This window comes from Acomys russatus, chromosome 1, assembly GCF_903995435.1.
Source record: "Acomys russatus chromosome 1, mAcoRus1.1, whole genome shotgun sequence".
Classification (NCBI taxonomy): domain Eukaryota; kingdom Metazoa; phylum Chordata; class Mammalia; order Rodentia; family Muridae; genus Acomys; species Acomys russatus.
The window spans coordinates 123,170,662-123,196,727 of NC_067137.1; the positions used below are offsets into that span (position 1 = coordinate 123,170,662).

The 26,066-nt window shown below is 45.1% G+C and overlaps 1 protein-coding gene and 1 non-coding gene across 2 annotated transcripts in view; both read right to left on the reverse strand.

Annotated features, from left to right (window-relative positions):
• Dnah11 (dynein axonemal heavy chain 11) overlaps positions 1-26,066 on the reverse strand; it is a 326,041-nt gene that overhangs the window by 36,734 nt on the left and 263,241 nt on the right. Inside the window, exons 66-68 of the mRNA XM_051152523.1 lie at positions 10,454-10,658; positions 7,941-8,105; positions 4,227-4,367 (exon numbers count right to left, since the gene is read on the reverse strand). Coding sequence (XP_051008480.1) covers positions 4,227-4,367; positions 7,941-8,105; positions 10,454-10,658 — 511 coding nt within the window. The remainder of the gene's footprint in view (positions 1-4,226; positions 4,368-7,940; positions 8,106-10,453; positions 10,659-26,066) is intronic.
• On the reverse strand, positions 6,494-6,566 carry Trnak-cuu (transfer RNA lysine (anticodon CUU)). Its single transcript has one exon. It is a non-coding gene; the product is annotated as a tRNA-Lys (tRNA).

The following is a 26,066-nucleotide window of genomic DNA, read 5'->3' on the forward strand; positions in this document are numbered from 1 at the left end:
GTAAACAAGGGTGGCCTTGAACTTATGTCAACCCTATTGCCTTCGGCACTCAAGCGCTAGGATTATAGGTGTGTGTTACTATGCCTAGTTCGTGACCCTTATTAAAATGATTCTACAAAATCTACTTGCATTTCCTTCTTATACCACCCTCTCTTCTTCCAAACATATACTTCAATTTATTACTTTCAAAATATGTTTAAACACCTATAAAATTCTACCACTGTAGCTATTTTAAGTGTATAGTAGAATTAAAGTATGTCACCAACTTCAAATCCTTTTCATCCTGCAAAGCGGAGTCTCTGACCACTCTGCTTTGCGTTCGTGGGTTTGACTGCTCTAGGCTTGTCACGTGGGTGGAGTCAGGCCATGTTTATCTTTGTGACTGGCCTATTTCCCTCAGGATAATGGCTTCCAGGTTTACCATGTCATAGCATGCCGCAGAATTCCCTTCCTTTTAAGGGCTAACTGGAGTATCGTTGCACGTACAGGCCACGCGATAATCCACTCACTCCCTGCCAGCCATGTGGAATGGTTTCATCGCCGGCTTACGGCCACATCGCTGCAATGAAGACAGGTCTTGGATTTTCTCTTCAAGGGATCTCTTATTTTGGACATACACCCAGAAGTGGGGTGGCTACTGGCTCACACCGCCACTCCATTTTTAATCTTTGAGGAGATCTCACCCTGTTTTCCATGGACGCAGAACTGTCCTACATCCCCAGGCAGTGTGTGAGGGGACTGCAACCTCGCCACATTTCGTCATCGTCGTAGCCTCTCAGAGGTGACACCTATTGTAGCTTTGACTTGAATCTCCCTAGTCAATGATGTGATCACAGTCTTGTTGGCCATTTCATCTCTTCTGTAGTGAAACGTCTACTCAGGTTGTTTTGATGAGGTTATTTGTTCTTTGCTCACTGCTTTCGGGATGCCCAATGGTAATCACTTCTTTTTACTTAATTTCATGTCTGACTATCATGATGGGTGGATTTGCACACACCTGCCTCTCTACTCGGATGTATTTTAAGTATGAGGGCACAGAATGATTTGCTTTGTGGTATGTACACACGAAAGTAAAATCCTATGATGTCAGATACACAGAATAAGTACCAGCCTCACATATGTTTGGTAAGTGCTGAGCTACGTCCTCAGTCCTCTCTTATCTGTTACTAACCTTGGCGGTCACACACGTGTTTAGAAGCCGGAGGTCAGCCTCAGGCGTTGCTTTGTGAGACGGGGTCTACCGCTGGCCTAGAGCTGCCCACTTAGGCTGTGTTGGCTGGTTAGCACGCCCACGGAGTTAACGTGTTTCCACCTCCACCTCTCCTTCCTCCCACCATGCCTGATGCCACAGATGGGTGCTGGGAGCTGAACTCAGATCCTCATGCTGGTGTGGCAAGCACTGTACCAGCTGAGCTGCCTTCTAGCCCTCGAACCCCTCTATTGGAGCTTCCACAAAACGTCCTAAGAGCTTCCTGTAGTGATTCCGAACACACACACACACACACACACACACAGAGACAGACACACATACACAGACACATGCACACAGACACACACACAGACAGACACACACACACACACAGACAGACACACACACACAGACAGACATACATACACAGACACATGCACACAGACACACACACAGACAGACACACACAGACAGACACACACAGACACACACACACAGACACACACACACACACACACACACACACACACACACAGACACACACACACAGACACACACACACAGACACACACACAGACAGACACACACAGACACATATACACAGACACACACACACAGACACACACAGACACATATACACAGACACACACACACAGACACACACAGACACATATACACAGACACACACACACAGACACACACACACAGACAGACACACATACACAGACACATGCACAGACAGACACACACAGACAGACACACACAGACACACACACACAGACACATATACACAGACACACACACACACACACACACACACACAGAGACAGACACACATACACAGACACATGCACACAGACACACACACAGACAGACACACACAGACACAGACACACACACACAGACACACACACAGACAGACACACACAGACACACATACACAGACACACACACACAGACACACACACACAGACAGACAGACAGACACAAACACACACGCGCGCATGCGCGTGTCCCAGTCCCAGTCCACAGACCCAGCTCTGTCACTGTAGATTACCTTTTCTCTAATCTCTCACACAAGATTTACATGGTCAACATTTGTCAGTACCTGCTGCTTCCTAGCATGACAGATAATGAAAAACAATGAAGTGTGCACCCATAGCACATTCCTTTATATTCTGAGAAATTCATTTGGATTATTTACAAATTTTGACATAGAAAATGTCTTTGAACACCATGATCAAGTTCTGTGTGAAATTTTGTATTCCTATTTCTCTTACTCCACACCTGCAGTAAAAAAATGTGAGATCACATTGTGCCCTGAACTCAGCAGGGAGTCACCAAACTGTCCTCCAAAATTACTTAGGAAGCGCCATCTGTCAGCAGCGCTTTTCCCGGTAGAGCTGCCCCGCCTTATCTTTGCTGAGCATTTAGCCGCTCTCAGCGTGCGTGTAGCAAGTCCTCAGCTGGCCTGGATTTGTCATTTCTGTAATGGTGGTTGGACATTTTCAAGTTCTCATGTGGCACATGCGTGTCTTAGCTCTGCGCATCTAGCCAGCCCGTGTTGCTGAGTGATCGATGTCCATCACAGACGCGGGCAAATTCTCCGTTAGACGCACAGACTGCGAGCTTTGGTTTTGCTAGTTCACTGTTCGTCTCTTCATGTTCCCAACAGTGTCCTTTAAAAGCCATAAGCCTTAAATGTGATGAGAGGAGTTTTAGCTCTGCAGCTGGATGCAGTACGTCCATGTTCTGGAGGGGTTTCTCCATAAGACTTGCAGGGGCGGCTCTGTGATGCCTCTCTAGCTGGGTGCGAGTTAGTCTCGGCTGGCGCTACATTTTCTCTCTCTTCATGCACTGTTGCTGCGGTGACACCCAAGCACACTGTTGCCCGTCACCGACTTTTGCATGCCAGCGCCAGCAGCACAGAGTTGCATGCGGCTACCCCGCAGGAGGTTGTGGGCTCCACAACGAACCTGGCGTGTGTTCACACGAGTCTCCCTGCCTTCACCCAGCCATCTGCTTGAGGCCTCCCGATGGCTTCTTGTTGCAGAGAGACTATCATGTAGATGTCCTATGGGCCTGAGACGCTCTAGCTAGCATCGAGTCCAGGCTGCCTTTCTCTTGGGGGGGGTCTGTCCCTTGTAACCTTTGCCCTCACGCACATCAGCCTCTGGCCAGAGGTAGATCTTCACACCTGGGATCCCCAACCCTTTCAGGCCTCGCATGGCCCTTTTTACCCGGCACTTGTTAGGGGTGGCCAATCTTCCCTTTCCTTCAAGCACTAGCTAGAAGCCGCTTTCTGTTTGTTGCTACATGTATCTTTTCATAAGCTCATGTGTCCATTAAAAATGTATGTGTATACATATGCGGAGGTTGGAGAACTACTTGTGGAATTGCTTTCCCCCTCCGCTTTGGGGGGTCCAGGGGATCGAACTCAGGATGTCAGACATGGTGGAGCCTCGACCTGCTGAGTCAATTACTTAAGAATTTGAAATTTACATAGTGTTTAAGGTATTGGCCACAGCGATCACTGACACGTTATTTTGAGTGTTTTAAACAACAATTACTACTTATGGACAAATAAAAATACAAACCAGAAATTTTTACATAAAATACACTCAGGAAAAGCTAACTATTGATTGCACATAGCTGCACTGGAGCTTTTCAAATCATTTTCTTATTTAAAAGTCTTTATGATGAGCGCACTTTATGGTGTTTTGAACAAAGTGCAGCTTAGTAGACTCTCCTTCCCCAAGTCTCCCTCACCTCCTCACCTCCACGAGTTCGAGGCCAGCCTGGTCTACAAAGCAAGACCAGAACAGCCAAGGCTACACAGAGAAACCCTATCTCAAAACACACACCACACACACACAAACCAACCAACCAACCAAAAGCTTTTTTTCTCCTCTTCTTTCTGGCTTTCTACCAAGACTGCTTAGAAATAAATTCTTAATTTCCAGGTGGGGGTGGGGGGGGGGGGGGGGAGGCCAGGCTTCCTGGAGTTGTGGGTTGTCCTTGGCTTGCTCAGCGTTACCTTCAGAGAGAACTGATAGATGGGATTGATCTTCCTGAGGTCACTGATGACAAAGTACAGAAGGGAGGCTCTCGCCGCCACTGGTCTGTAACACTCCCGGGTCTGGTTGATTTTGCTTTCGTTGTCTCTGGCTTCTGTCACCTGTGGTGGGATCCAGTGACAGAAGTCGGTTATCTTAGTGTTTTTAAACAGATTCTAGCAATGGAGGGACTCTTAGGGACATCTGAAGTGAGCAACTGTTACTAGTTGGCCTGGAAGCTGAGCCAGGGGCATCGCTCTAAGTTTGAGTCTGGTCTGCAATGCCATAGTAAGTTCAAGAACAACAGCCTGCTGTAGTGAGTGAGGCTCCTGCTCAGACAAACAAAAGCAGAGGAAGCAAAGTACGTCGCATGCCTGACGCCTGTGGACTTGAGGTTTGATGAAATTGCTAAATCCATGTCAGTGAGACGACCACACAGGTAAAAGTGCTTGCCACACAAGTCCGGTGGCCTAAGTTAGAACCCAGCTCTGGAGGGCTGTTTGCTGACCCCCATACAGCGTGGTCCACAGGAGCCCACATTCAGGTGTGCATATGACACCCAGCATACATCCAAATAATAACAATTCTTAAATTCCTATTTTTGAATAACCCTTTCCACGAACTGCATTCCCATGGGAGCGGGTGTAGCTCTAGCAGCTCCCTACCCTGTGGATTTCAGTGGCGCTAATTGCTTCGCCTCTGCAGAATCTGCCTCATGTCACCCTCCTGCCTCCCTTCTCTCGGTCAGGCCTTAATAACCAGCTATATTACCTCCCAGGGATGGCTCTTAAAAGTCTGCTGGGCCAAGCTCAGTGCCAATGATTTTATTAGGTAACAAGGTCTACAAATGTAGCCAAGGTCAGTAGCACATATGACAGCAGCATTTCCTGAACAGCCTCTGCATGAGGGCTCTCTCGGGCCATCAAATTCCAAGAGCACCGGACTGGCCTGGCTCTCCACTTACTCAAACATTCCCAATTGTTCTTGTTAGCTTCTGGGCACATTTCCTGAGAATATATATATATATATATATATATATATATATATATATATATATATATATATATATATATGTGTGTGTGTGTGTGTGTGTGTGTGTGTGTGTGTGTGTGTGTGTGTGTGTATTCACCATCAATTAATACAGTCTTTTTAATTCAAGGGTCAAGAACATCGATTTCTAAAAACAAACAAAAGCCTATTTCTTTTTTCTCTAAGAATACACGTGGCCCACTGCAGCTGTGAGGGTTACACCATTCCCCCCCCCCCCCCCGTGTTTCTGTGGTCTTGACTCAGAATGCGTGTGAAGGAAGCACAGGGCACAGGAAGTGGCTTCATGGCAATGTACTAAGAAGACAGGAAGCAACATTGTAAGAGACAATTAGAAGTTAACCTCAAAGCTAAGACTTAATTTACTTAATTGCCCTAATCTTTACTATCTTACGAGCCACCTAGGAACCACTTACTTAAAAGGGTAGAGTAATTTGGGATTCTATTCCTTTGCTTAATTTAAGGTACATGCATTGGATGTATGGCGACACAGCTTCTGCCCGGTAATTAGCGGATTACTTAGTAATGAGGATAGGCCGCAAAGCATAAATGAGTCTAATTCTGACCCACACTACTCCATGTTAACAGTTAGTGGCCACTTGTGAAAGTCGGAAGTGGGCACATTGTGACCCATTGTGACCCCTGCTGCATTTTCCCAGGGTATATGATGCACTGAGCCGCACATGGAACCATCCTTGCTCAGTTTCCTGCCACCAGAGGCCTGTAAGCAAAACTTTTCACTTCAAAGATTTCTCTTTAACCTCTACACACTGGTGTGGGAAAGAATAAGCCTTGTCACAGGTGGAAGTAGTCTTGGTGGGCTTTACCCTTGGGGCACCCATGAATACCTTGTGACAGACTGAGTGGAGCCATCCTGGGCCTGGAATTCAGGAAGCAGACCTGGGAACCCCACCTGGGCTATTGTTTTTCTAATTGACCTCAACGGGAGGAGACCGCCCTTCCCACGTGACTCAGGCAGGTGGGGAGGAGAGAACAACAGGTTCAGCCTGGGCTTGAGCGTGTGTAGAGCAGCGAACAGGCTGGACCAGCACGCTGGCCAGAGAGACACCTAAGGACCCGTCCCATGGAATGGATACCAAAAGGTTCACTTTTTTGTCCCTTTAACCTTTTTTCCTTCTTGTGTATGCTAGTTGGGTTGTATAATAAAGTTTAATTGTTAAAAACCAGAGCCAACATCTGGCGCCCAACGTGGGGCCTGAACTCACGACCCTGAGATTAAGAGTCTCATGCTCTACCGACTGAGCTAGCCGGGCATATTCTGGAATGGATGAGGTCTGGCACCCTGAGCAGTCCAGTGAGGACTTGGTCTTAGTTGAGGAATTTGGAGGATAGTATGCAGCACAGTTCTGAGTCTGTGGGATATCTGCCATGAAGTAACCTGAAGGAGGTGCTGGCTGGTAGGGGTTGATCACGGGATTGGGCACAGCTTGCACACTTGCCGTCCTCTGCATACACTAGTTAGTGAGGTGATCCTGGCGCTCTTCTTTGCGCCGAGCTAAAGCTACATACAGTGGCTTCATGGCCACAATTCTCCCATTCATTTCTGTAACTGCTTTCGTGGCTTCTTCAGGGGATGAGAAACACACAAAACCAAACCCCTTGCTGTGACCACCCTCCATCATGACTTTTGTACTGGTAATTGTACCAAAAGGAGAAAACTCTTTTCAGAGACGCTCATCATCAATACCATCATCAAGATTTTTCACATAAAGGTTAACACCCTGGTATCTGGTGATCCAATCTTGCTTCATCTGTTCAAATTTTGCTTAAGTTCACACTGGGATGTTATAACACATTGGGGTGTTATTTATTGGCACCTCGCCTTGCCCTTCCTCTGGTTTCTACCATATAAACTAGAAGCTCCAATACTGCTCACACAAGAAAAATAATCTGAATGATTGGATCTGTGTGGAACTTGCAGTGTAAATCAAACCATTTTCACTCTTAGTCAGAAACCAGTAGTCCAAGTACTGAGGACTATTTATAAAGTGTCCCGAGTTACACAGTGAGCCTGTCTTCTCAGAGGAATCACCAGAACCCTATTACATTACCTGAACTGAAATCCCCAGAGGAGGGTGGTGTAGTCAGAGCTACATTAAGACTCTCCGAGGCCCAGTGAGAGCATTTCCTGATGAGGCAGGACTAAAATGGTGCACGCCTGAGCCAAATTACCTTTTGTTATTTTTAGCCCCTCGAAAGCCATTCATGGCCCATAAACCCTTGTCTGGCCTAATGGCATTGTGGCTATCAAAAACCTTTAGCAAGCCACTAGCTTCTACCAACTTCAAAACCAAGAATATCATTAGATAACCTCTGACCTTCTTTTAGATTCTCTGTCTTTTGCTATAACCCATTTACTCAATGCTTCTACCACTATATTGTAAGCACCTTGGTTGATATTTGTTTTTTATCTGCTACTTAAAAGCATTAGAATCTGTTACCACACTGAGCTACAGTATTTGGGGTAACCTGAATCTGTGTTCCCAGGCTGTGGTCACTCATCGCTGGCTCTGGAGTAGACTCTCTGACCTCCTTTGACTTGAGAGTTGTGTTTTTGTGTGGACAGTGGTCATCCATTTCATCCCAGCAGAGCACCGAGCCTGCCAGGCGTTCTCCCGTGCTCTTACCTTGCGTTCTATTTCTGCCGCGGTGGCCTTGGTGGTCTCCAGGCGCTCTACCAGGTCAGTGTCATCGAGGAAGTTCCCCTCAGCGGCAGAGAGGCGCAGGAGAAGGTCTTCCTCAAGCTGCGTCAGCTCTATCTTAAAGTCATTTTGGTGCTTGGTCAACTCCAGCTAACAGGAAACGTTAGGAATGGTGCTAAGTGTCTGCTTTGTTCAGGGCACTCCCCATGCCCATAGGAGTCCCAGTACAAGCATGATCAAAAACATGGGAAAACCACACCAATCACAACTGTGGAAATTTCTTTTCAAGAATTGAAAGACAGCGTGTTAGCGTTCAGTCACAATCCAAGCTTTAGAGCATGGCCACTTGTTTAACCTCTAGGAAGTCCCTGTTTAAGAAAATAATAGAAATTTCTGGTTTATGCTCTGATAGTTAAACAGCTTGGAAGACCTGTTATGAGGGAAATTTCACAGTGAGGAAAATGTTATCATCTCTCATCAAGAACAGGGGTCCTGGGCCAACTGACACCAGAAAAAAAAAAAAAAAAAAAAAAAACCAACCAACCAACCAACCAAACAAACAAACAAAAAAAAAACAACCAGGAAGGCGAGTGCGTATCTTTCAGCACTGTGTCGTCCAGATCCTGCACAATGAGAGTGAGTCAAAGGAAGAGAGCTGCAGGTGCAGGTTTTAGTCAAGGAAGGAGGATTTTGCTTGTTTGTTTTTTGAGAGAAAAATCTGAAATAGCAGAAAGAAAACAAAAAAACAAAAAGAATACTGGAGTGGGGCTGGAGTGATGGCTCAGAAGTTAAAAGCACTGCCTGCTCTTCCAAAGGTCCCAAGTTCAATTCCCAGCACCCACATGGTGGCTCACAACCATCTGTGATGTGATCTAGTGCTCACTTCTGGCCTGCAGGTGTACATGCAGGCCGAGCACCAGATATATAATAAATAAATCTTAAAACAAACAAACAAACAAACAAAAAACAAACCAAAAACCAGGAATTATGGATATGTTCAAGGACCTTAAAGGGAATTAAAACAAACCCCCTAATGAAATCTGTGAAAACACAGTTGAGTGGATATCCAAGTTGAGAGCAATCCAAGACATGGAAGTACAATTCAGTAAAGAAATAGAATCAATAAATGAAATCTAAACCGAAATAAAACCAGAAATGAAGAATTTAGGGTGTCAAAACCGTCAGAGATCAGTGCCTTGCCTGGCCGTCCTCAGAGAAGCTACTTGTTACAGGAGACAGAAACTGACACAGGGACCCCCAAATGGGCAATATGCAGAAAGTGGGAGACCTGGGAGTGCGCAGCGTCAAACGGAAAGTCTTCATCGAAGAGCCCAAGGAGCTATGTAGAAGAGGAGGCAGAAAAATGGTGGGAGCGAGAGATGACGGATGACTTCAGGACACAGCAGGGCTGACACACTTATATACATCACAGAGAGTGTGGCAGCATGCACAGAGCTCGCGTACGTTCAAGCCAGCCAGAATCCCAGCCCCGAGAGCAGAAAGGAGATACAGGGCCCCACCCCTCACCAAGAAGCTAGCTTTAATTGATATTTACTTTTTTTTTCTTTTTTGGTTTTTCAGGACAGGGTTTTTCTGTGTAGCCTTGGCCATCCTGAACTCACTTTGTAGACCAGGCTGGCCTGGAACTCACAGCGAATTGCCTGCCTCTGCCTCCCAAGTGCTGGGATTAAAGGCCCTTACCACCAGTTTTTTCCAACAGAGTTTTCTGGGCTGATCCAGAGTGGGCTAGACCCTCTTACATCAGTTAGAAATCAAGAAAACGCCAGCTGAAGCTAACCCTGACAGGCTCCAAGCCTGAGTCCATCTCTACACGTGGCCCAGCCCTCAGTACCTGGCATTTCCCAGGAGGAATTTCATATTAACTTTCACAAGTGTGCAGTGAGAATTCTAGTGTCTTTAAAATGCCAGTTAAGTTATGTGAACATGTTTTTGTTTTACTCCCAGATGTGGGATATGGGGCTGCTGACTGTTTGCCTCTTGCCTGCTCTGGCAGGGGTATGATTCTGCCAGCTGAGAAAAGCTTAATTCTGGGGAATAGAAAGACCCCGGTCCACAGAGAGGCTTCCTCCGTTTCCTACATAGTTTTTTGAGCGTTTGGTGAAGACTGTTCCTCAGATGCTTCCTGTTCCTGCTATTGCTGGTCTGTCAAGTGGTCGAGAGAAAAGGGCAAGAAGTTGGGGAGATCCTGATGAGGCAAAGTTGGGACTTGCCTCGTGGAAGTCAGTGCCACTAATCGGGAGGAGGTGACCTAAAAAGAACCCAATGCCCCCTCTCCCCACTAACCTTCTGTCTGCCCTACCTGGTGTCGGGGTGTTGTGAGGGACTGGGGTGGAGAAGGGTGGTAGATAAAAGAACCCCAACACATGTGTCTATAGTTCCCTCACTTGCACAATCCCACTTCACCAACCAGCATCTGATGCCGCCACCTGCGCGGAGGGGTTGCCAAGAAAGTTCTGGAGCGATGCAGTAATATTTACCTTCAGTCTCTCCAAATCTGGCCTTTCGATACTGACCACCTCTGCCAGCAGCTGGGCTTCCAGGCCGTCTTCTGTGACCGTGAAGTTGAGGAGGGTCGTCTGGGCCTGTAGTTCAGGCTTGTAGTGTGGGTTTGCCAGTTTTGTGTGTAGGATGAGGCGAAAGTTCTTGTTAAATTCGCATTCTCTGTCGCCAATCCTGATGTACCTACGAGGGTCACAGCGGACACTCAGGAGATCCCTGGAGACCGTGGGAACGGGGAGGTGCCCCGTTGCATTCCTCGATCCTGCTGATGCCTGAGCCAGCAGGTCGGCCTGGGGATCCGCAGTTACCCCCAGCTGTCCTAAGACACAGCATGAACAGAGGATGCCACTAGGCCTCTGTCTATCTGTTCGTGTGTGAACCGGTGACAGCGTGACCACTCACCTCACAACATTGCTCTGACAGTCAGCAAATGGTGGCTTTCACTGTACTTTCTGGGATTAAACTTGTATCAGACATGGTTATTTCCTACAGAGTTGTATTCTTTTTAAAAAACATTTTCATGTGGAATCACAGGAAAACACTGTTCTTCTTGAAGGGTAGAATAAAACACACATATGTTTATATACATACACATATACACACACACACGTACACACACACACATATATACACACACGTACACACACACATATATACATATATGTACACACACATTAACTCTGTGTCTACCTGAACTATATTACTATTCAATGAGTGGAATATTTTATTTGCCAAAACATTAAAAACCTATGCATGTTATGTCATTGAATAATAATTAGTTATTTTATATATTATCATAGTACAATACATTAATAGTTACTGTGCTTGTAAAACTAAGCTATTGAAATACACACTTAGCTTGATTATTTTCTATGATTTTTGCCTGGCCGATGTTCTCTTTTCTGCTAGGATCCCACTATGAGGATCAACCAGAGATAGAATTATTCAGTTCAAATTACAGTCAGACAGACAGACAGACAGGAAGTAAACCTGACATTTGAGAAGTTAATACATTAACTTCTCAAACATTTTGCTTAGGTGGCCTGAAAATTCACATAAGAAGACTGGAGTGCGGCTGAGGCAAGGAACATCTCACTAATATATTAATCTTCTTAATATTAGTTTCACCCTCATTTAATCTTCTTAATATTAGTTAAAATTCTGGATTCTTCACTATTAAGTCTGTAAATCTTTAATTTTTGAGGTCCCAGGAATTGAACCCAGAGTCATGTACTCTAGCCAGGCATTTCACCGCTGAAAGGTGTATTTTTTAGCTTTCATTTTCAGCTTTCGTTTTGTAGCAGGTGTCACTAAGTTGCCCAGGCTGGCCTTGAACTTGTGCGTTTCCTGCCTCAACCTCCCGAGTATTGCTATTCTAGGTTGCATGATGAGCAGTGCTTGGTGAAAATTCTGGTTGCTGAGACTCTATGGTGATCAATGTCATGCAGAGTCCGAACGGCTATTCATCTGAAGACAGAATGCCCTATACCGAGAGAGAAAACTGTAACGGCTATTCATCTGAAGACAGAATGCCCTATACCGAGAGAGAAAACTGTAATGGCTATTCATCTGAAGACAGAATGCCCTATACCGAGAGAGAAAACTGTTCACTGCCTGTCTCCTGGCTCGCAGGTGAGAGGGTACCTTACTCAGTTTATTAACGTTGGAAAATGAGCTCGTTCAAAAGAAATGACAGTGTGAGACACCTAGCACCTGTTTCTAACCATTAAAGCAAAACTGAGCAGAGCTACTCAAAATGCTACATTGTGGCAATATTTGTTGGCCCTGGCTCTTCTGTAATTGCGTCTCGCAGAGTGGCTGTCACATGCAGATGGTGATAAAAGTACCTCTTACCCAGTCACCACTGTTTGGAGGAAGTCTTGAGGCAATTTGCTCTAATGTGTACAGATGACAAAAGGGTCATGTTCTTAGATCATTCTAGCTTGAACTGCCTGGCAATTTAATCTCAAGGACTAGCTGGGTGGTGGTGGCGGTGGCGCACGCCTTTAATCCCAGCACTCAGGAGGCAGAGGCAGGCGGATCCCTGGGAGTCTGAGGCCAGCCTGGTCTACAAAGTGAGTCCAGGACAGCCAAGGCTACACAGAGAAACCTTGTCTCAGAAAAAAAAAAAGTGACCTAAATCAGAAAATCAGGTTTTGTTTCCACTGAAAAGTGATCTTCCCTGGCAAGTGTTAACCTCAAAGCTGGAGACAGGGCAGCCAGCAACCCACTTCAGAGAGAGCCTTTGTGGGGCTGGTTCCAGTTTTATGGGTTCTTTTCCAGGAGGAAAAAGAGCCATTCTTCAAGCAACCCCCTCTCAACTGAGCCAGTGTAAACCTGTGAGCCCTTCCCCCTTTAAAGCAAAGGCAAGGACTATTTGTGAACGGCATTGGCATCTCCCTTAGAACACTGACAACTGTAACCGGTGTTTGCTACTTTGTGCGTTCCTCTCTCTCCTCTACCCCTCACTCATTTACATCTTTTTCCTTTTCCTTTTTTTTTTTTTCTGAGACAAAACCTTTCTGTGTAGCCTTGACTGTCCTAGACTTGCTTTGTAGATCAGGCTGGCCTTGAACTCACAGAGATCCACCTGCCTCTGCCTCTGCTTCCTGCTTCCTGAGTGCTGGGATTAAAGGCGTGTGCCACTTCCTTTTCAATCCCCTAACACTAGATAGGAGAGATTAGGGGTGACTTGGAGCAAGTTGGATCTTTGCCATCAGGTGTCTAATGTCTTCTTCTTGCTTCTCTGTGTGTGACTACTTGATAAACAGCACCCAACCACCGACAAGCCGCACACATGGGACCCTTCTGAAAAGTACCCAGAATTTCAAAGGTCACACACTCACAGAAACAAGCTACAGCTGGCAAAACCACACCCCCTGCTAGAGCACGAGGCAAATCATAGTCACCTGCTGTGAAGCAGCCCAAAAGCCCCACACTTGAGATTAAAACGGAAACATATTCCCATAATATTTTTCTTTTCTGAGACAGGGTTTCTCTGTGTAGCCTTAGCTGTCCTGGATTTGCTTTGTAGACCAGGCTGGTCTCTAACTCACAGAGATCCACCTGCCTCTGCGTCCCTGAGTACTGGGATTATAGGCATGTGCCACCACACCTGGATATTTCTGTGTTTTTTAAAGAAACCAAAAAGTCCAAATTTCTCACTACAGAGAACATTTACAAGTGGATGGACCTAGGACATCTGGCTAGCTGATAATCATGGTGACGTAAGCTCTTGCTTTGCGGCTATGGTGAGACCCCACATGTTCACACTGACACAGTCTCAGGGTGCTACATACTCATGAAACTTTTTGGCCATTTCTTTCTTTCCTTTTTGTGTGCCATTCTCTCTTAAGTAGCGATTGAACACCTATGTTATGTCTACAGTGCCAGGCTGTCAGAGCGCCTTCTAAACACAGGGCATCTAGTTATTCCCAAGGCCACGTTGGATCTCTGCTCTCACAAATACTACTTCCTAATGATAATAGGCATTGCGAGCACAGTGTTTCATGTGTAGAATCAGTCATTCCTCTGTGCATCAGATACCCTCAATGGGATGGGCACAATTAAAGTACAAAAATCTGCTCAATCCGAAGATAGGCAAAAGACGAGAAGAGATTGTGCTTCAAAGACGAGACACAAACGTCATCATGAAGACAAATGAGAGGCCACAAAGGACCATGCAGCCTAGGAGTGTGCAGATATGGGCCCACCAAGCCCTTGACACATGATGGTCATGAAGAGATCAGAGATCTGCCCTGATTCAAGATGGGCTTGTCTCCAAGGAGACATGCAAGTATCCAGTAAACACACAGACGATGCTGCGTGTGAAATAGGAAGGCTAAACTGATCATGAGCTTGGGAGAGCTCACCATGGCCATATGAAGAACTGTGGTAGAAGCTGTGGTTAACTTTTGATACGTGTGGTGTGTGCATGTTTGTGTGTGTTCTCAGACGTCCACCAGACAAACCAACCACCAACATCACGGCTATTTACTTTTGGAAGCAAGCTACGAACCTCAAGTTACCATCTTTCTGAGAACCGACGAGATCTCACAAGGCAGCTGCCCACCCGTGACCCCTGCAATGGGCTGCGGTCAAAGTACAGGTACAATGAAACAGTGCAAGATCACCATCAGGCTAGGTGTGTCAGATGTGCGTGCCACATACAGGGATTTTATGATTAACTACTGGGGTCTCATCTCCAAGGCATTTCATAATGTCCATGCCAAAATTAAAAGAAAAAAATTCTCAAACTGAAATACTCCTGGTTCTGGTATCTCAAGTGAAGACATTGTGCCTGCGGATAGCGTTTGGGCCTCAGCAAGAAATTCCTCTAGAGAGGAAACTGGGCAACATTTGTGAAAGGATCTGCGAGTGTCAGCTCTGTGGACCCCTGCCTCTATTTATACTCTCGTTTACAACCCTTTAAAGTCACTCTTTGCTCGTGGGTCACACCTTTGCAGGGTACCAGCTTATTCCCTCTTTAGAGGGTCACCTCAGTTAACCTGGTTGTATGATTTCCACTAAAAGCCCACAGTAGCCGATGGTGCTGAGCATTCACTACAGATAACCCCTCTCTAGGCCTTCAAGGGCAATTCAGGACAAAGGACGACGTGTGTGCCTCATGGTGCCATTTTTGGATGCAGTGAAGGCTTTAGCTGGTTGACTATTTACCTGCTGCTTTACCGCAAGTGCTCTGCATGTCCTCACGGCTAACCCTGTATCTCCTCTGTGTACCTATGTGTACCATAATGCATTTGCAAGATTCAGTTTAAGAGCCAGGGTGAGTATCTGCTCTGCCGGGTCTGGTTTTTCCCTGTGAGGAGTGAGAGGGGCCGTGGGGATGGTTCAGGTACAAAATGCCTGCTGTGCCAATAGCCGGGCCCAAGTTTAGTCTTCAGCAAGCACCTGAAGACACCTGTGTGTCACACCTGTACTGGCCCTAGGGAGATGGAGCTGACGCCGGCAAGCCAGCTAGCTGAACTGGCGAGCTCCAGGTTCAAGCTCAAAAAAAGAAAGGTGACAAGTAACTAGAGACAGTGCTTAGTATCACATTCTAGCGTCTACCCAGAGGCACATACATCTGCGCATGCATACACACACACATGCTAAACAAATAATGAATTAAAAAAAGAAAATAGTTAACGGAGGATGGGAGCTCTGCTGTGGATGAGAACTGCCTGCAAACTGAGTTTTCACACCTTGCTTGGAAGCATCATCTGATAGCTTTCGGTTTCCCAGGGACACTAAATTATCCTCAATTGGGGTGTTTATGGTCTATGAAAGGCAAAAATTGCATAATGACACAGTGGGTTTTATCATTGCTGCTAGGTTAATTTTTGGTTAATCTCCTGTCTGGGAAAATTAAACAGACTGTTAGTACTCTCTTCTGATTCGAAGACCCTAAAACACAACAGCATTAACCAGAGGGGTGGGAAAGCGAACAGACGCCTGCTATGGCTTCTGTGAAAGGCATTGAGACCCAAGGTTGACTTCCAAGCATACGAGGCAGACGTGGCTTGCTGGAGCTGTGGGAAGTGACACAGATGTAGGAAGCGCGGGCGTCTGTCTGAATTTGTTTCCTGCCCCACTGCCCTCCAGAACAGAATATTATTCTGTCCTGCCACCAGTGTCACGGTGTGACTCACATGTGGGAGGAACTTCTGAATCCAGGGTACAGTTGCTCATGAAGGGCATTTTTTTTTACAACCCCCCCAAGGAGTTAGCTACCCCTCCCCTTCTAGCTGGATGAGGTCGGCTGGTTTGGAGCCTAGAGACTTCTTAGTACAGCGTAGAACTGAAATGGGAAAGCCCTGTGGTCTGACTGGTAAGGACCCGGGGTGAGTCAAGGTCATTGTTGAGTGGTAATTTTCAAGCAAGCCTAGCCCTTCTAGAATCTTCTTTTTATGGACCCAAAGAGGCTATGATTTGCCCAAGGTCACTGTTGTCTGGCAGAGCGGGGACTACAAGGACCTAGTCTCTAGATGCCCAGTGTAAAATCTATTTTGCTCTAACACACTGCAGGCTAATTTGTGTTCCCAGAGGCTGCCTGCAATGTCTCTGTCAGCCTGTGTCACAAGAGGCCACGGAACACAGGGGACCAACATAGAGCAGCTAGAGGAAAACCAGACGGGCTCAGAGCACATGGCCAGCTCATCTTTGCTTAGAAACCCTGTCATCATTTGTGAAGAAAAATGGCTGTGATTATTCAAGTGCCCAAATCTAGTCTAGGATCTGTAATTTCTAATGAATATATTTGTCGTATGAGTTATTTAATTTATATCTTTTACAAATAATTATTTTAATTTATGTGAAAGTTACAGACCTCTGGCTTCCAGAAAAAGCGAAGGATATTTAGTGGAATTAATGACTGTGAAATAATGGTGATGATCTGCAAATGCGTATTAACCAAAACCCAGCTTTTATAGGTCAGGTTTGAATAAAAACCAGGAACACTGGGAACATAGGAGCTCTTTCAAAACCACGCCCTGAAGTGTTCCAGAATGAAAAGATGTCTCAATACTTCCAGCCATGGATGGTCGCTTTTATGGTGGTGGTGGTACAGACACATTACTTTGGTGGCACATGGGCAGGGGTTCCTGGCTGATTTCTCTGTACCTCCTGATGACCCTGTACTACCAGTGGCTGTTGCTAGAGATTCCTAAAATCCAGAGTCTGTGGCCTTCAAGAGGCAACACCAGTGTCACCAAGGCGGAAACTGAGATGTGGAATTTTCATAGCACAGGACCAGCATGGCCAGACATGCTTAAGGGTCTAATAGTCACACTCCTGTCTTGTCAGTAACCAACAGCTATCTAATTTGACTTAAGGCACACTGAAAAGGAGAGGGACCATGCTTGATGCCTTCGAGAGGTGCCTCCCCCCCCCCCACTCGACTACACAAACGCCATTCCCTGCTGGAATAGAAACACTCATCTTTACGCAGCAGAGCTCCCATCAGCCTCTCCGTGCAATGGAGGAAGACCATTTACAGAGAGCCTTAACCGGCCACAATGCAGACAACAACAGAGCTGGGAGCACACAGCTCAGTGCAAACATCTGCCGCTCAACTCCTGCTGATAAGGTGCTGGTAACAGAAGAGAGGCAGAGAGGTTTAAAACCAGAGAACCAGGAAATTGGCCACAAGGGCGCATCTCCTGAAAATGGCAGGGAAATGTCACTCATGATAGCTCAACAACACGGCTGCCCAACCAAGGCCTGAGCTGGCGCAGCACCAACAGGCAGGCTAGCAGAGGGGACACCCACAGCCCTCCACAGTCCCAACAGCAGCCATGCTGAGAGTAAGAGAAATGCTAGGACGGGTTAATCCAATGCAGAGTGGTCAGTCCTGTAAGTGTAAAGTCTAATGTGAACTTTCATATTTGAATGCCAATCCTAAGCTCATTAAGTTGAAGAGACTTTGCGTTTGGTTAATTTTGGTGCGCGAAACTTTCATCTACTTGCAGATTTTTTTATAATAAATTTTGTACAAGTTTAAAGAAAATATGAAGGACACCATAGACTCCTGTGGACTGTGATTAAAACTAACTAGCTGGCTAACTAACTAACTAACTAACTAACTAACTAACTAACTAACTAACTAACTAACTAACTAACTAACTAACGTGGATATATTTTGTGGCTAGTTTTATGCCCACTTGACCCAAGCTAGAGTCATGAGAGAGGAAGGAATCTCCGTTGAGAACCCCGCCTCCATGAGATCCAGCTGTAAGGCATTTTCTCACTTAGTGACCAATGGGGGCTGGCCCAGCCCATAGTGGGCGGTGCCATGCCTGGGCTGCTGGTCTTGGGTGTGTAAGAAAGCAGGCTGAACAAACCAGTGGGCAGCACCCTCCATGGCCTCTTCATCAGCTCCTGCCCTCAGCTTCCTGTCCTGTGTGAGTTCCTGTCCTGACTTCCTTTGGAGATGAACAGCAGTGTGGAAGTGTGAGCTGAATAAACCCTCTCTTCCTCACCATGCTTTTTGGCCATTGTGGTTTGTTGCAGCAATAGACACCTCCCCCTCTGCCCCCTCTCTTTTTCTCTTTCTTTTTCTTTCTTTCTTTTTGAGACAGAATCTCACGGTGCTTTCCTGGCTGGTCTGGAATTCACTATGTAGACCAGGCTAGCCTGGAACTAACAGAGCTCTGCTGACATTAAAGGCGTCCATCACTGTTCCGGGTAGAATATGGAGGCCCGATCTCTGGAGGGCACATCTCCTGGGTTTGGGAACCGTTTCCCAGACAGTACCAGTATAGCCGAGGTGCTATCTGTGTTGAAGGACAGAAATCTTAACAGATTTCTTTTGTGACCCAATGTTCTAAGTACCAAGGCAAATTCCATTTTTTGTTTTGTTTTGTGCTTCTTTTTTTTTTTTTTTTTTTTTTTTATGGTCATCCAAAATCAAACACGAAAAACAGCACAATGCATTTACAGTAAAGACTGGCTTCGTGGCAGCGTGATGTCTTCACTAGGCTCTTTCAAAAGCATTTGTAGGATTCGAGGTTTGGAGACAAACTGTCTTGTGTAGTGTTCTATAGAAGGTTCTCTTTCTAATTTGGACAATCCAGGTAAAGATAAAAGGTAGTTTTTATGGTAAATAAATAATAGAGCCCCACTACTTGGGTGTAAAATCACACCCCAGAAAGGAAATCAACTTTCAATGGGCATCTAAAAGCCTTCCGGCTCACCCTGCTGTTTAAAATGAGTGCCTGCCGCCTCTGCTGAGAGAGTAGCCAAAAAGCTCAGGTGTGTGGAGCCGTAGCTTAGCAACCCCAGCAGGATGGGCGGCGCTCGCTGGTCAAACCCAGAGCGTCCCCGGAGGCTCTGGCTGAAAGCCTCACAGCGGGCGAGCCCCAAGACAGGACAGAAGCCCACCGAGGGGCAGAAATGAGTTAATCTGCTTGGTCCTCCACACAAGTGAGCTCAGCTAGCTCTAGGTATCTGTGTCCTCTAGGTAAAAACTGACTTCAATCGGAATATCAAAACGGGGGGGGGGGGGGGGAAGGTGTTTTAGAACTTTAGGTAACAACACACAAAAGAACAAAAAGCAAGCTAAAAGAAAATTACCTCCTTTGGAATAAATGTGTGCGCACACACGACAAGCCTACCATATTGAAATATTCTAGCACGGCGCCAAAAACAAGGGATTCTGGGCCCATATCGCTGGTTGTTTTAGAGCAGAGGTTCTGGACCTGCGGGTTGCGACCCCTTTGGCTCCAAAATATTTACAGTGTATAAATCATAACAGTAGCAAATTTACAGTTACAGTGAAGATAATTTTGTGATGGGTGGGCCACTCCGACATGAGGAACTGTAATGGCGGCCCTGCAGCACTAGGAAGCGCTGGGGACGGTTTTTAGAGGATTGCTTTTCTGAAGAAAAGAACCCAAAATGTTTTGTTTCTTTTAAAACTGTAGCAGGGTTTGGCCATCGTTTTCAGATAAAACCTAAGAGCCAGATCCCCGTGACAGTGAGGCGTGGCAGCCCATGAGACCTTCGTTGTGACACTTTCTGTTTCCTTTTACAACCTGGACTAAGGTACAGAGTGGGAAAGGTCCCTGACAATAAAAGACTTTAGCTTGAAGTTGGAAGGCAAAGGATGACTCACAAAGTGGTCTTAATCAAGACTGCTTCACACAGGTCTACAGCTAACCATGACATCATTAAATTATACCACCACCAACATAACATTTAATAACTGGAAACTGGCTGACAAGGCAGTCTTTATTAATGTCAACACCACTACCAGGAAAGCCAGCGATTATAAAAACAAATGCCAACAAAGGTTGTCTCTTTTTTACTGTATTATATCTGTAAAATGAAATTTTATTTCAAATAGCTAATACATCTGTTAGCCAATACTGGGTCTCTTTCTAAGACTATTGTTAAAAATTACATGAGAAGTAAATGCAGGAGGGAGTAAATTATCTTTAAAAAATATTTATATCCTGAGGAACAAACAAACATTCATCTTGCAGTGAGGCTACTCCAGGCAAGATTAAAGCTCAGACCCGACTTCCATAATGCTTGTGGGGATTTGAAAGATGGAAGTGATATAATTTTATAGAGATGCTTCACAGTTCAGCAACTTCTCTAATATGTAAGCCAGTAAATTTGCTTTGGAAAAAAAATACACGTTGATAAATCTCCCCAGATATGTTTGCTGTCAATAGATTCGCTAAGATATATTTTATATAAAATTAGGATTGTCTGGAGTTAGGTGGATTTAATTATTTGTAATTATCCCGCTGTTGTCAGCCTATGGCCCTTCCATGGCAGGTGTCTACACTGTGGGTCAGGTTCAACTGTATATCTTCTCAAACACAGATTTAATGCACTATTGATGAAACCATTACTCGAACCAAATTAAAGTCCGGGCTGATGTATTGGCCCACGGGGAGCTGTCTGACATGAAAGCAGTAATTAGTATTCATTACTTCATACGCCACAACGTTCCAATTCTTAATGAACTTCAACTTTTGGACTATACTGTATCTATCATGGACATTACATGTGCATTTATTATTAGCAAGAATAAACTAACAGTGTTGTTAAAAAGCCCCCCCCCCTCCCAAGTAAGAGGCTAAAATGAACATAAACACTATTAATAGTTGGGAACTTTGTGGGCACTGGGCTCTCAGAAGGATAAACCCACTGTCTGCTCCCGGGGCTGGTAGAGAACACACATAGCTTTGTGATCCTTATAGATTTCTCTCCCCCATTTTCAAATTTTCAACATTGTCTTGTGTTTGAAACAAAAAGAAAAACACAGAGACTGATATAGAAGTAAAAGGGGACAGAAACTTATGGTCAGCCTTAGAGGCCAGAAAGCTAGATCTACTGGCAAGTTTATAACTGTGAGGTAGTTTGGGAGGGGCCGAAGCGATGCCCACACTGGTCCTGTTGCGTTACAGACTCGTGTCTCCCCTGAACAAACCACATTAGCTTTTCTCCATCTTCTCTTATATTATTTTCCCCTCCATTTTCATTTATTGGATTAAGCAGATAAAAATAATTCTTATTTCTACTGGTCTATGTTTTCTTTCTGTATTCCCTTCAAACTTGGGTATATGTAGATAAATTTTAAAGTTCTTCATTTAAAAAAATGTTGGTTCAATGAAGGAAGAAATTTTCTCTAAATATTTGATCAGGTGGATACAACACGACCGCTATACCACTAAGATTTTGTTGTTCTGAGTACTGCGGATTCTCTCTGGGAAAACTCAGGCCCAGGACACGGCACCGCCGGCTTTTCATTTCTAAGTAAGAGAGGAGCAAATGTGGAGTGGCTGCTCATGGGAAAGCATAGCTAAGAGTATTACACAGAGGAAGCTTTTGGATTATAAAAACACCAAGAGTGGGGGCTGGAGAGATGGCTCAGAGGTTAAGAGCAGTGTCTGTTCTTCCAAAGTTCAATTCCCAGCAACCTCACAACCATCTATAATGCAGTCTGGGCCCTCTTCTGGTATGAGTGCTGTAGAAATAATAAATAAATCTTTTAAAAACAAACACCGAGAGGGAAGCGTCCTAAGCTGAGTTTCTGAAAGACACCATAACTATATAGGACTCTCGGGAAAATAAGCACTAACAACTTTTGAAAACCAAGTGATGTCTTTGTGCATGTCATCTTGTGTGTGTGTGTGTGTGTGTGTGTACATGCACATTTTGTGTGCTCATATAGAGGCCATAAATAGCTGTCTTCCTCAATAACTCGCCCCCTTACTTTTGAGGAAGTCTCTCACTGAGCGTGGGGCTCATCAATTGTCTAGCCATCAGGTGCTAGGGCATCTGGCTTTGTCCTCCCCGGCACTGAGATTGGGGACATGTGTCGCTATACCTGGCTTTTGTGGCTTCTGAAGGTTGGATTTAGGTCTTTACACTTGCCTAGCAAGTCATTTCCCCCAACCCCACGGTATCAGCTTTTAAAGCTGGTGTATATGTTACAACACAGTCCTTCTATTCCCAAGAACAAACTCAGACGGTCCTTTCACTGTGATGTTTCTCACATGTGTACAGGAATTATCTACAACATCTGGAGTTGTGTGGTTTCCAATATAAAATAGTAAACTAACCTAAATGCCTGACAATGAGAACTAAAACTTAATACAGGAAAAACCCCACAAGATTGAATATTGCAATCACGAAATGGAGAGGCAGTGCATAGCCCAGTGGTAGAATATTTGCTTAACATGACAGGGTCCTGGGTTGGATCTTTAGGACTAAAAAAGAAGGTAGAGGAGAAGAAATAAAAGGATACTCTAGAGCTAAAAGCAGTAAGTAAATCTTAGATTATGTATCAAGTAACAAAAAAAAATTAAGACCCATTTACCTGCATATAGTATGGTGGACTATCTATAAAGTCCCAAATCAAAGAAAGCTAAGAAGTGTACCACTTGCTATCACACACATATATGACCACATTATTGTAAATAAACTAAGAGATGACCAGCAAAACACAAACTGATTGCCCTCGGAAGAGAAGATGGAATGGGAGAGGTGGGGTCCAACAAAGCGTGAGGGGGCTCAGCATAAATACAAATGGCAAATGCAGACTGACTATTGCGCTTTTAAAATTTATATGTATGTGTGTATATATATGCATTATATAAAAAAATCTGGGATATATATATATATATATATATATATATATATATATATATATATATATATATATTAGGGGTTTCACCCACATCTGAGTCTGTGAACCATGTACACTCTTGGTGCCCATAGTGGAAGCCAGAAGAGGGTGTCAGCAATGAAGTTACAGACAGCTGTGAGCTGCTGTGTTGGTGCTGGGAATTGAACCGGGGTCCTCTGAAAGAGCAGCGGTGCTCTTAGCCACTGAGCCATCTCTCCAGCTCGTATATTCCAGATTTATATTATCAGGAGTAAGTACTAAAAATTAAAAAAAAATAAAACTCAAGCCTTCTTTTTCTTCTGGGAGGAGAGAGAAGGGTCATGGAACATAAAGATGCCTCCCTTGTCCCCAACCTATGTCGAGAGCCCTGGCTCAGCCTCAGTCACCGTCAGCCACACATTATTCTGATCACTGTTAGCTAAGTATTGCGTTCGCTAGGGCTATGTCCGACCATAAGTTTGTCCATATTGTATAGAGCTGCGGTTTTTCAGGCCGTGTCTTGCTCTAGGCGACACCATTATACAAGCAGCTTTTTTACTCCACTCTAGGGGAGAAGGAGGCCCTTGGGTGGCCTCAGAAACTAGGGCTGTCTGGTAAAGTCACGCCCAACACAGACTGGGAAAAGGATCCTATAAGTTTATTGGGGTGTATTGAGAATGTAGGGTACATGGTTATGTTAAAATCACACGAGGAACACCACATCCAATCTTACTGGGTACAGCAAACTAAGGAAAGGTGTAACTCCCTCAGCTGAGCCCCTGCTAAGTGATGGACATCTAATACCATAACCTCATATTTAGGTCACATGGTGAGGACTCCCAGGCTGCTGGGCCTTGTCCCCTGCTGTTGACACAGCTTACTCAACTGCTGGGCTCACCGTTACCTATTTGCCCATTTGCCCTCCTGGACCATAACTCTTGGTTCCTGTTTCTAATATGTTTCCTGCTCCGGACCCAGTTCAGCCTCTCAAGTCTGCAGTTTCATGATCACCCCTGCATCCAGCAGGCCTGGCAGCAGCCCCTCCCAACAGGGCTCTGGTCCACTGCCTCAGCGGTGCGGACTCTCTCCGCCCACTTCTGAAGACTCTTGGACTCTGCCACAGCCATTTAAACTTGCATTTGTTCAGCAACTCATATGTACGACCACAGATACCCACAGATATATTTACTGTGTGCTGTGTCAGATTGAAAGCCAATATTAGTAAGTAAGATTGGAATAAAAGATTCTGTGTTCACCTCAGCCAAATTAACAAGGCAGGCTGGTTATATGACAAGTTGATCTTGTGAATTTGCCCTTTTTCGATAAATGCTGACATCACGCTAAGACACAAACATGGTCATTTACATTTCTGGCATGGTGTGCTCATGGATTCTTTTTTTTTTTTTTTTAAACCGGATTTGAAAACAAAACAACCCACCTCCCCAAACAAATACCAGAAAACCAAAAACTTAAAACACAGTAAAGCAGTTCACTCCCAATCAGCAACCTAGAATATGACAGACTAAGAGTTGGAGCCTGTTTTCTCCCAGCACGTCTCCTCCAAGGCTAGATTCTAACAACAAGCTGGGGCACGGGCCTCCAAGGCTGTTGGTGATGTCTGCCCAGCTAGCGGGGGACAGCGCATTAACTTTCTTCCCTTTGCCAAAGCCCAGGGAGATGAAGGAGAGGTAAATGTAGACGCAGCAGACCCAACTCATGTTGCTGAGCAAGAGAAAGCATCCCTGAAGCAGGGTGTAAGTGATGGCTAAAATGACAAGAAATCTAACAGAAAGCGATAGGGAAAGTTAACAGTGCGCAGTCTGGGACATGGCAGGGGCTCTAGGTGACATCAAAAGAAAATATAGACTTCTTAAATTTCAATGAAACCAGAATTCTCTCAGCTCCTGGTCAGTTATTTCAATATATTTTTGAGTCCTATGCTGTTTGCGTATAAGTTGCTGTTCCTTAGACTAATGTCTTTGACAGCTCACTAAGTACTTGCTTTGTCATTCTGGTCAGAGGTTTTTGTTGTTGTTGTTTGTTTGTTTGTTTGTTTGGAGACAGGGTTTCTCTGTGTAGCCTTGGCCATCCTGGACTTGCTTTGTAGACCAGGCTGGCCTCGAACTCACAGCGATCTGCCTGCCTCTGGCTCCCGAGTGCTGTGATTAAAGGCATGCGCCACCACACCCAGCTCCAGTGAGAGTTTTTGTTTGCTTCTGGCAACATCTTTGAAGCAAGATCCACACAAACCCCTTTAAAATAAATTATTAGAATAAGGCTTTTACGACGGGAAGCTCAGGCTTCACGTGGGTCCCCTAGTAAGGGCAGTGGGGGCTGTTTCTGATATCGACTCTGTTGCCTGCTTTTTGATCATTTCCTCCTGATGGGGCTCAGTCCTAATGCTACTTGATGTGCTGGGGTGGGTTGCAGGGGGGGCACCCCTTTTCTGAGGAGTAGGAGAAGGGGCATAGGGGGAAAATGCGGGAGGGTGGGACCAGGAGGAGAGGAGGGGGGGTTATGATCAGAATGTAAAGTGAATGAATTGATTAATTTAAAAAATGAATAAGGCTTTTAGGAAAAACTGATAAATGCAAGGCTCCTTCCTGTGTCAAAGTATTTTTGCTTTGTTTTGTTACATTAATTTTTATTACTTTAAAATAGGCTTACCCTTAAACAGAAGGTATGGACCACTGACCCTAACTCAACACCTGTAGGTCTCAACACTATACACCCATCAAAAGAGACCCAAGATCACCAAGCTGTATCAGGTACTCCCAGGAAGCAAAACCTCATTTCTCCTCCTGCGCTGATTTGGTTATACTTTTTTTTCCCTCTTATTTAGTCAGACATTTAAAAAGGAATCCTTTAGTAGATACATTTAGTTGTTTTCAAATATTCATATACCTAGACTGCCACAGTTCCAGAAATAGAGTTTTACCTCACTGCTCCATTTTTGCCCTGGCTAACCA